This window comes from Haemaphysalis longicornis, unplaced genomic scaffold (assembly GCF_048455015.1).
Source record: "Haemaphysalis longicornis isolate Haplotype H1 unplaced genomic scaffold, Haemaphysalis longicornis Haplotype H1 scaffold_9, whole genome shotgun sequence".
Classification (NCBI taxonomy): Eukaryota; Metazoa; Arthropoda; class Arachnida; order Ixodida; family Ixodidae; genus Haemaphysalis; species Haemaphysalis longicornis.
Genome location: NW_027526460.1, coordinates 159,465,972 through 159,477,310, shown reverse-complemented (window position 1 = coordinate 159,477,310; position 11,339 = coordinate 159,465,972). Strand labels below are relative to the sequence as shown.

General features: G+C 45.8%; 1 protein-coding gene across 1 annotated transcript; it reads left to right on the top strand.

Moving 5' to 3' along the window:
* The first annotated feature begins 5,978 nt into the window (after positions 1 to 5,978).
* Positions 5,979 to 8,691, top strand: LOC144152732 (uncharacterized). Its single transcript, XM_077684139.1, has 2 exons — positions 5,979 to 6,265; positions 8,304 to 8,691. Exons 1-2 carry the CDS (start codon positions 5,979 to 5,981, stop codon positions 8,689 to 8,691), a joined length of 675 nt encoding a protein of 224 aa, XP_077540265.1.
* The last annotated feature ends 2,648 nt before the right edge of the window (positions 8,692 to 11,339 follow it).

The following is an 11,339-nucleotide window of genomic DNA, read 5'->3' as shown; positions in this document are numbered from 1 at the left end:
CCCAGACGTTGTATTTTGCTCTAAGTGGTGGAAGCGCTAGAAAATCAATCGAGCCAAGGGCCCCAGCTTCTGACCACCCCACTCGAGGTTTCTAGCCGACTAAGTGTGGACATAAAGAATCGGCTGTGGCCTTCGACATTAAAAAATGAAGGCTATGGAAATGCATTTGCCACATAAATGGGTCATGAAGACAAACTAACGCTTTGTTTAATTTGAAATTAAGTACCTCAGTCAGCTGTACTCCAACCACGGAAAACCTAAGAAACGCAATAAATAATAAAGGCTGTGAAAGTTTGCGCTGAAGGGACATGGTATTGGCCGAAGTGACATCATATAATCCAGCAGTGCAAACACACTTTCCAATGCATGTAAACATCCAGGTAATGCAACGAAACGAAATTACCAGCCCCACTCTAATCGTCCAGTTGCATGTTTATCGGCGGCCGCGAGTCTCACAAACAAAATTCTGTGATTTCGAAAAAAGTTACTCGTAAGTGTCTAGGGGTCGCCACTGTTTGACATGTTTTATCGCATGTGTCCATTATTTTTTCGAAGTCTATGATAAAAGCTGTATCATTGTTAGCGGGACAAAGCAGTCTTTCTGATGAAACAAATTTGTATTTTACCCGCCGCTGTGTCTCCGTGGCTATGGGGTTGTGCAGCATAGCCCGAGGACGCGGATGCGATTTCCGGCCGCGGCGGCCGCTTTTGTGATGGAGGCGAAAAGCAAAAACGCCCGTGTGTACGAGATTCCGGTGCACGTTAAAAATCCCCCGGTGGTCAAAATTAATCCGGAGCCCTCAACTACGGCGCGCCTCACCGCCTCCGTTGCCTCTAACCTCTACAATCAATGAATGCATCAATCAATCAATCAATCAATCAATCAATCAATCAATCAATCAATCAATCAATCAATCAATCAATCAATCAATCAATCAATCAATCAATCAATCAATCAATCAATCAATCAATCAATCAATCGTTCAATCAATCAATCAATCAATCAATCAATCAATCAATCAATCAATCAATCAATCAATCAATCAATCAATCGTTCAATCAATCAATCAAACAATCAATCACTCAATCAATCAAACTTGTATTTTGTCTTCATGGCTCCTTTAACATGTCAAGTACGTGTCCACCGTAATTCTCCCGTAATTTAATTCGAACGAAATATTATAAAAAGTATGCAGGGCAAGCCGCTCAATATGTCGAGAAGGTAGTTTTAATCAAATGCGAACAGCATAAGTAAAGAAATTGTATCCGTGCCGGAAAACAAAGCGTTGGATTAAACAAATGACCAGAAAATACACTAGCATACTACAAGAGTATTGAAGGACTCTGATAATACGAATATCCGGCCCCTTTGTTGCCTGGTGGCACCTGCTTTTATTGGCGGCAATAAAATATTTAATTATAAGATATCAGAACAGGTGGGTAAAAATATTGTTATGATTATTACAGAGCACTTTCACAATTGCCTGTTTCTGATTCGCGTGAATGGTGTTGATAATTGAAGATGTGTGGATGGAGATCCTACCTCATCGCCATAATAGACACTCATTTGATAGACTCACTTTCAGATAAATATGAATATTCCTATTTATGCATAATCGCTAAGTGCTGTGCCTTCGTGCTTCATCAGTCATCAATGTGAGCTCGAAAATAGCCCTACCGCAGGCTTGTGACCCTCCAGGCAGTACTGCAGGCAGCCGGACGAGAGCGATGTCTCGGTAAGACTGGTGATCCCTAAGTGTGAATTCTGGAAGTTTAATAGAACTGTGCTAACAAGGCACTTCAACGCGCTCGGTGAATGATTAATTCGCCTCTAACTAAACGGGCGAACTAGACAGTAAGCCTTGAAACGCGCATGCAAACACGCACAACTCACGGAGGATCTTATCGCGCTCTCCATGAGGAGGAACCGGCTTGCAGGAGGTATATTTTCTTCAACCAGTGTTCCCCGTCTGCCCCATCTGTATATCCTGGAATTAATTCATGCGTCGATAGCGGCTCGAGTGATTATCCGCCGAGTTTGTGGCAGAGGATCACGTCTTGCTTCGCTGGTATGGATGCGGTAGGCCGACGCGTCTACACCTACGTAGTGAAGTAATTCGCAATGATTAGGCCCTCCCACGGTCGAATCTATTCCTCGGAAAGTAGAATGGAGTTTCGTGCACGTTGGCCTTGTAGCTGCGGTGAAATGGTTAGTTTTTTTTCCTGGTAGCCTAATACAATTTGATGCAACGTCTTTCAGCAACTCCAGGATGCACACGGATGATCCAGTTTATAATAACAACGCACAAAGTAAAGCGCGGAAAAGCCTAAGGCACAGTTTCGGTGTGTTGCTCAAATTTCAGGCTTCAAGATTCGCGGCATTGCTCTTCTCTGGAAAACTTGCGTAATCGTCTGGATCTCTGTCCTGGGTAATGTTTCTTGTTAATGAGCAACATTTACCACCAATCTTCATCATGGTTGCCCTAAGCCAATTTCTTGACTTTGACAGGAGCAATCTCGTTGCAGCTTCCCAGGTTGCACCGCACTAAAAATGAGGGAGGGAGAGGGGGAGGGAGGCAGAAGCCAGGCAGGACGAAGGAACAGTGCCTTCTTTAAATTATGTACCTAAAAAATGTGGAAGGCGTTTTTCAATCAGGCATTTTAATTTGCCAAGCAATTCAGCAGAAATGTTTTCACCTGATTTGTCGCAGCTAGGACCAGCGACTACGTGTTATCTACGAATTCGTTTTACGAATGAAGATATTTTAGAATCTAGGTTCAGGCAATGTTCGGTTCACGAGAAAACGTAAACATTAAAGGCAGAGTTTGTGTGCAAGGGTGCATATTTTACACATACATGTGTAATCGCCACCTTAGTCATAGTTTATATTCTATGGCGGCCGCACGTTAGGATCATGTAGATTTACTTTCAGTTACAAAGCATTATGCTGTTCGCGTAGGGACCGGCCGCAATAATGAATAATGTTTGCATTCAACGCGCCATTTCATCTAAACTGCGATATATTTCAACCTGATTTTCGGATTTGGCACGGAAAACTTTATTATACCTGGCGGCCAGCTTTACTTTTTTTGACAATACCACACTTTTCGGCCATCTCGGAACTTCGTTTTCGATGCCATTAGAGACCAAGTATGACCTGGCACGTAACTCTACAACAGGAAGGTTCCGAAAGTCGGCTTCCCCACAATTCACCGAAACGCTCATTCTATGCCACGAGGCTTGCAAACTGGATTCCATATGACTAGAGAAATTTGATTTGGCTGAATTTTACTCATTAGAGAGCATCCGATTTGAACGAGAAATTGAATCTACACAAAGGAATACAGCAATGCAAAACGTAGTGCCCACTATTTGTGTCCCCGGCGGGGATCCCATGTTTTAGTTAAGTGGAACGCGGCGTCTCACTATTTGTCGAATTTGTGAACTTTGCAGCAGTCGCTGGTCGTTATAGAAATCTGTGAAGAAGCTGGCCTGCAGGCACCCTTGAAACTTCGACTTTTGCAAGGCCAGATTCCACAAATTTTTCGTTTTTATTTCTATGGGCATCCTGAACTCGTGACACCTGTGAAACGCTGCACAAGAATAAAACTTACAGAATCCGAGATCCTGCCTCGAGGATGAGTTCTTTACATTTTCGGAGTACATTCCTTCCAGATAAACTTTGATTTTCTCTATCTAAGCAAACAGAATAAGATTTAAAACCAAACTTAACTTACCTTTCTATGCAATGCAAGAAGAAAAGTGGATCCAGGCCACTCAATATAGAAAGCTACACTTCCAAACAAAAAAAAATTCCTGCTTTGAATGCAATAAAACAAGAGAAAATGAAAACCCCGTAGTTTAATTATATGCATCAATTTATTACGTTACGGAGAGCTTCAAAGGTAGGCTTAGCCTGACGAAAACGGGAAAAAATATCAATATACATTCTTTACTTCAGAATAACATTGGCATCATGCTAATGCGATAGTATATTGAAGGCCACAGACAGCCTATTGAAGGCCTCAATCACTTCCCTAACCCTTCGGTCCTTTGAGCATGACAGCACATTTGCTTGCTTCAGTTTGGGTTTACATCCGCTTTTGGCAATGTCACCCACGCTGCCATCGTCGAAGGGCTAGAATCAACTAACCCAGGACCTGCACATACAACTACATCAGGAACTTCCTTGCAAACAGAACTGCAGTATTTAAAGGAGCCATGAAGACAAAATGCAAGTTTGTGTTATTTGAAAGATTTCGTGTTTTGTACGAATGCAAATGATGCTTGTACGAATGCAAATGATGCTTTATTCACTGAGAAATTATTCAATTTAAGCAGAAGGTTTGATTTTCCCGCTAAATCATGTGTTTTCGTGGACCCAAATGATAGCCATAGCACTTTCACTGCAACCTACCCCAACCACAGTAATCTCTGATTCTAAAACTGCAATTCAAGATTTTGCTACCGGCTTAATCTCCAAAGCAGCACTCAAAATTTTGATCCGAAATCTCCCTTGTCCCCAGTAGAACTGGGCTGGACACCAGCGCACTCTGGCTTCGATAGAAATGAGGCAGCTCACGAAATGACCCGAGGACTCACCTAATCTAACTCACATAATGTGGGCCTGCCTTCAAATTAGCTTTCCCCTAATAGCATCCAAGGAACAGTGGGAGGAGGCACTGCGTAGCCCATACCCAGGTGTGCAAACCACCCTGGTCACCCGAGCTACCGACGTCGCCGCTCGGCTCATGCCTGCGGCCACGAGTATCCTCTGACCTAAGGAGATGCTGAATAAAATGTTTTTCTCTCTCTCTCCACTCCCTACCCGTGCACGCATAAACCGATAACCGGTCATGGGCCGGTGCTTGGAAGTGAAAGACACTGTCGAACTTGTTGCTGTGAAAGCCCTTTAAGGTGAACAAGTGATTTTGGCCCACGTCGGCGTTCCAAGGGAGGCAGTTGCAGTGCTTGTCATAGCAGTTTCAATGCTCACTCACAAGCTGAACCCGAACTGCGAACCCCTTCATAAAACAATTGACCCAGCCCCTGCTGGCATCGGACTATACTCGGTTACAACTTAGAACGGCACCGGAAGTTGCCGATGTGCCTTATCACCGTAGCCGGATGTTTCTCCGCGATGCGCAGGTAGGACGTTACTGCAAATATTTTGAACATGGCGTGAGCCATTCCGGTGATTTTGTGGACTTAATATGCTTATAAACGACTCCAGCAACGACAAACAAACTGCGTGAGACAAGGCAGACGATATCACACATTCATAGCAAACCCCTTTCAAAACGGAATATTTTGGACATGGCGTGAGCCGTTCCCGTGATTTTTTGGACTTAATATGCTTATAAACGACTCCAGCAACGACAAACAAACTGCGTGATACAAGGCAGACGATATCACGCATTCATAGCAAACCCCTTTCAAAACGCGCGCGCACTGAAGTCACGGGTCTGGCACTTCGGCGGAGTGATACACTACATGAGGTGGTGCCGTTCTTAAGTTGTAACCGAGTATAGTATCAGCCTATATTCGAGTAAATATGGCAGTTTTCAATGTAATTGACAGTAAATTCAAATGCAAGGCTGCTACGGGCACATTATGGAAAAATGCATCTTCGCTGAAGAAACTGCCAATGAAGGCCTCCTTTTGTCATTCAAAATGTGTGGTTTGTGAATTTCAGGCACCAAATAAGGAAGAGTGGGCAGCCATAGCTGATGGATTTTCAAAGAGGTGGCAGTTCCCCAACTGTCTAGGGGCCGTTGACGGGAAGCATGTGCAAATAGAGGCCCCAGCTAACTCCGGTAGTCTGTACTACAACTACAAGGTGTGTAATATAATTCTTTGATTTTGAAGTTACTTTCTTGTCACACGCAAGTCATTGTTGCATTTATTCAGTCACTAGTTGTCTGAAAGCATATCCGCTCTGTGTTATTTCCTGCAGGGCGCATTCTTCATCGCAATAATGGTTGTCGTTGACAGTGCGTACGTGTTTCGCCTGATCGACGTCGAAGCACCGGGCCGTATCAGCGACGGTGGTGTTTTCAAGCGGTCACCCATCGGCAAGCGCTTAGAGGAAGATCAGGTCGAGCTTCCTCGTTTTGGTAAGCTTCCAGGCACTAATTCTGTACTGCCGTGCACGTTTGTTGGAGACGAGGCTTTCCAGCTTCGCACAGACTGCTTGAGACCATACACTGGATTCCGAGATGACCCGGCTGAACGGGTGTTCAACTACCGGCTAAGCCGAGCACGGTAAGCTGAGAGAGGGCAGGGGTGAAAAAAGGGCCGCCACTGCAGCGAAATGGGAATCGGCGCTGAGTTGCTAGTGTTTTTTTATTATTATTTCACATGAACTGTGCAACCTACTGCTGCAGAAGGAAGGAATAGCTATGCTTGAAGACATGTTTTCAATTAAAAAAAAAATATGGACAAGCGTGTGACGTTATTTTTGTTTGTTTTGTTTCGCAGTGGATCTCAAAGAGTCAGCACCCGAGTGTGGCTATCTCAGGTTTAGGAAGCAGTGTTCATACCCCAATTCTAATTTTCTTGTGTAATTCACAACAGGGAGGGGGCACCATAAAAGGTCACTGTCAGGCAGTAGCATGCACGCAACCACTCAACGTAACTTTCATAAAAACACTAGCTTGAGGCTGGTATGCTGATTTCAGCAATACAAATACAGAGACTACCTGGCTACATATTAGTTCAATCCCACTGTATTTTTTGTCCCTCTCTCTCTGTTACCATAACGAGCATACGTGCCTGTGCAGATTGCTTTTAAGTGCAATCCGACCAAAGCCTTGACTTATGTCAGAAAATTGCTTTTTATAGTACACCTTTATTCATAACCGCACTTGTTCACGTTAGTTGCATGATCGTTTTTTCTTCTCTACAAGATGTCAGTACGGAAATTTGGTATCAGTACATTCCATTAAGACAACGCAAAAATGACGAGCGGAAGAGAAGCAGTACAGGGCACAGATTCCCCATACTGGAACATTCCCCATACTGGACATTACAGCGCGAAAATAATGCAATTTCTGTGTCTATGCAAGGACAAAATAAAAAATGAAGTCATGAAAAAATTTTACCAGTATTCAAGGCATTACATCTGAGCGGGACGCTGTTTCTGTTGCTTTGGACTTCTCGGCCACAGTGGGGCACTGCGGCTTACCCGAATGCCGTGTACATCAAGCTGAGACTTAGCTCTACGTTGTGTACAGCAGTGAAAAAAATTTAATACAGTATTGCTAGCAGTCATTTGCATTTTGTGTCTTTCCATGCAGACATTTCATTAGAAGTCAATCATAACACAAAAGCATTGTACAATGTTTTCACTTTGTTAGGCACATCGCTTGAAAGCGCCCTCCCTTTGCCGAGTGCTTCTGTCATCCTGTACCAACACCTGCTTTGTGGCCCAAGTGGGCACAGGCTGTCTCTTGGATGCTTGTCTGTAGAGCTGCAGTGAAACATACTGGCTAGGGTAGCTTGTTTCACTGCAGAAGGGTTCCCCACATTAGCTGTAATGGTGTTGCCGTAATAGTTTTGCAGGTGGTTTGTGAGCTTCCCTTTACCTCCAAGCCCACGCGCTGCCTTCTCGAGTTCTCCCAGGCAGCAGCCAACACACTTTTGTACATGCTCAATGCATTCAAGTTTCTGGACGCTGTTCTTTCCGTACGCGTTGTTCTCTACGCTTCATTAGCTTCTAAGTATAAGGCAACGCTTTAACTGGAGAACACAGAACTTAATAAATTGTACCGTAAATGATGCCGTACAACCCTGTATTGCGCACAAATGGCCTGAATTTTTTCAGTGGTGTGGTTTGTGAGGGCTGGAGGTGATACGTAAACCCCTCTGGAGCTGAAAAATGTGCGGCACCATGGAAATCTGTAGCGTGCTTACATAGTGCAGGTGCGGCATAGCTAAGGAGCAACATGTGCGCACCCTGCTTGGCTAAGGTCACCACGGCTGCCGCATTCTCTGGGAGCCATTATGGGTAATCTGAGACAGCTATGAGTGTACCACTCCTTCCCGAGAGAACTTGCAGATCCCATCACCAGTGCCTCGAGATTACGAGGAGCTGGTGGAAGTCTACTATGCTGACGATGACTGAATCCACCACTTGCCGCTAATACAATGACCTCTTTGATGCATATGACGGTTTCTAGAACTGCAAATATGTAAATAAACAGTGATATTGAAATTTAACTGTGTGTCCGGCAATGCTCACCTACAACAGCTTCACCACGTCAGTAAAAGCTTCCCTGAATTTTTGTTTTGTTTGTTACAGGAGGTGCGTGGAAAATGCCTTTGGCATTATGGCAGCACGGTACCGCATATTCCGAACAACCATCAAAGTGCAGCCAGAAAACGCAGAGGGTGTTGTCAAAGGTGCTTGCGTTCTACACAATTTTTTGTGCGAAGAGTCGGGAGCGAGGTCGACGTACTGCCCTGTGGGTTTTGCTGACCACGAAGATGCTTTCGGGAACGTCATCGACGCCACATGGCGTAACGATGTCTCTGGGGTGTCGTCGACGTTTGACCTGCGGGCGTCGCAATCCAGAAACAGCTGCCACTCAGCACAATGGGTGCGCCACCAGTACGCTCAGTACTTCACAAAGGAAGGAAAGGTCCCTTGGCAGCGGGATATGTTGAACATCCCAGAGCCGAACCACTAACAGTCATGGTACCCAAGCTCAAGCCGAGCCAAATGTTAGCCCTGTGGGCTAAAATGGCTGAAAGAAACCCGAAGTTAAATAGAGCTTTGCTTCTATAAATAGAAGTACTGTAATATGAACACAATGCAGTCATTGATTTGGTAAAAGCAGTAATTAGTCCTTCATTTCAGTAACAGTTGAGTACCTATTTTATATTGCAGTGACTGTTTAGGCAATCAGTTCTGGCAGCTCCCTATCCGAAAAGGCAGTGTATTTCAGCGCCATTTTTGTGCTGAAATCCGCTGAAAGCGATGGTTTGCGCTGCTGGCCCCGCTGAAAGCCGCTTGTGCTGCTTAGCAGCGTTTCAGCCCCGCTGTCAAGCAGCGCCACGCGCGCCGGGAGTGGCGTAAATGTGCTGAAATGTGCTGCAGGCACTCGAACCTCACTTGTGAACAGCGCTTTCGTGCTGCAATTGACGTGTCGCTGGCGGGCGGTACGCTGGACCCAAGCGGTGCTGCCACTGCAGTGTGGCGCGCGTGCTGTGCGGTGAAGCAAAGAAAATCTTTGCGTGCAGAGGAATAGGAATAAACTTTATTTATGCGAGCCTTAGGTGCTGATGTCTGGGCACCCGCCTGGTGGGGGGTTTCCTCTAGGCCGGGATACCAAAAAAAATGCGTTATTACAAAATCAAGGCGCCTAACTGACCAAAATTTTCAACTGCCCTTTTTGCTGTCGCAGAACGTGCGTAGGTGCGTGATTACGATCGAGACACCGGGGTTTGAGGCACTTCGTACGGTTGTTCCCCTATCCATACATTTGATATTGCTAGAACTAAAATTATTCGCTGCAATCAAATGAGAGCGCGTCCGCCGCCATACAACGCGCGATGACCCTAGTTGCACGGGCAATGTTTAACCACAGTTAAGCAAACCGCGGTTACACAAAACCGCAGTTTGCTACGTTACACGACAGACGAAACTGCGGTTACCCCGCTAACCATGGTTAGCGCAAACTGAGCTTGTCCACCTCAGTTCGGTCACGCTAACCGCCGTTTCCGCAGCCGCAGTGTTCGAGATCGCACAAGTCAGTTCGGACGCAAGTGGCGGCACGCATCAGCGGAGGCGAAAAAAAAATCACCTGGCGTTCGGAGCCAAGGAGACGAAGTCCCTCAAATAACCGGTGCCCCACAGCTGCCCCCAAGAGGTGCTTGCGTTCTTTGCGTCGCTCTCGCAATCAGCGCGACTGCCCGTCAGCAGCGGCTCGTTTCCCGCTCCATCATCCACCCGATCAACTACGACAAAAGCCGTGCTAAATTTGTAAATTCCGCGCGTCGTCCGTCAAAACAATGAATGAAGCAGGCAATCGTAAAGCGTTTTCAGCACTCGGAAACGGTCGGCGCGCACGTCGGCCGTGCCTGAAAATACGCCGGCCCGCCTGCCCGCACGGAACTGCAAGCGGTTCGAACCGGCCCAGACAACGGCAGCAACAGCGTGTCGCCGCTCTTTGATATCAATCTGATCACGGAAAAAACTTCCGCATGCGAGAAAGTGCATGTTAGTGCGGTGAAAAATTGTGCTATGGATTGTAATTCACAGTTGCAGAGATAGCGGCGATCAAATATCCACAACGATGCTAAGCCTAAAGTTCCCAACACCGATCAGACCCGAGCAAACCAAGCCGGTAGCGAGCTGTTGGGGAGGCCCCTCTCCTCGCCGCGCACGAGTGTGTCGCGTTTGGGTCTGAAACAACTGTCTTAACGATATTTCCTTTTGTCTACACTGCTTCTTTGTTGTTTTTCATCGTGAGATTAAAAGTTGGTCAATTTATTTTTGTTACGCTCACAACCAGTGACCGCTGTTGTCACTTGTAATTTTGCGTGCAACAGCCAAAACCGTTGTTTACGATAGCCACGATTAAACCTAATTACTAGGAAGAGGGGAACTGTGCAAGCGTAGGCGAGCAACCAGATATTGCCACAATGAAAAGCGGACTTCAAAACTGAAGCCGTAGCTGCGACGGCGAAGCTTAAGGTCCCCAGGGGGTAGCGCTACCCTGATGGACGAACTGATAGCTGCCACAATTCATTACTGGGCTGCGCAGTGAAGTGCCGAACGCGGCGGCCGCACAATTAATCGCCAAGCGCTTGTCACGTTGTCTGGCCGCGCTAGGTAGCGGCGTTTCCCCTCCTGTCTTGTTCGTGCTCCGTGTTTTAAACAAAGTTGTTGCATATCACAATCACTCACGCACAACAGCTTCAGCATTTACTCCATCGTATCCACATCACACGAAGTCTGGTTGCCAGTCAAGCGCCTGTGGGGACTACTGGCCTGTGAGTGCACGGCGAACACGAGAAGCCAGAGAGCCAGAGAGGAAAAATGGATCAGAATGATGAAAACTTACAATTTTAGTGCTTAACGGAATGTTCTGAACGTTTGAACAAGAATTATGTCCTTGTTTGGAGAACCCACCTGCTTAATATATGTTACGACAAACGTAACAATGTCGTACATAGTTGAAAAGTTATGTAATGTGTATTGTATAGCATCACACAACATACCGATGAAGACACTGTACCATGTAGCACGCACCATGCAATGCATACCGTAAGAAATATATAGATATTGTAGAATACATGATGTCAAGAAAAAGAAAACGCAACATAGAGCACG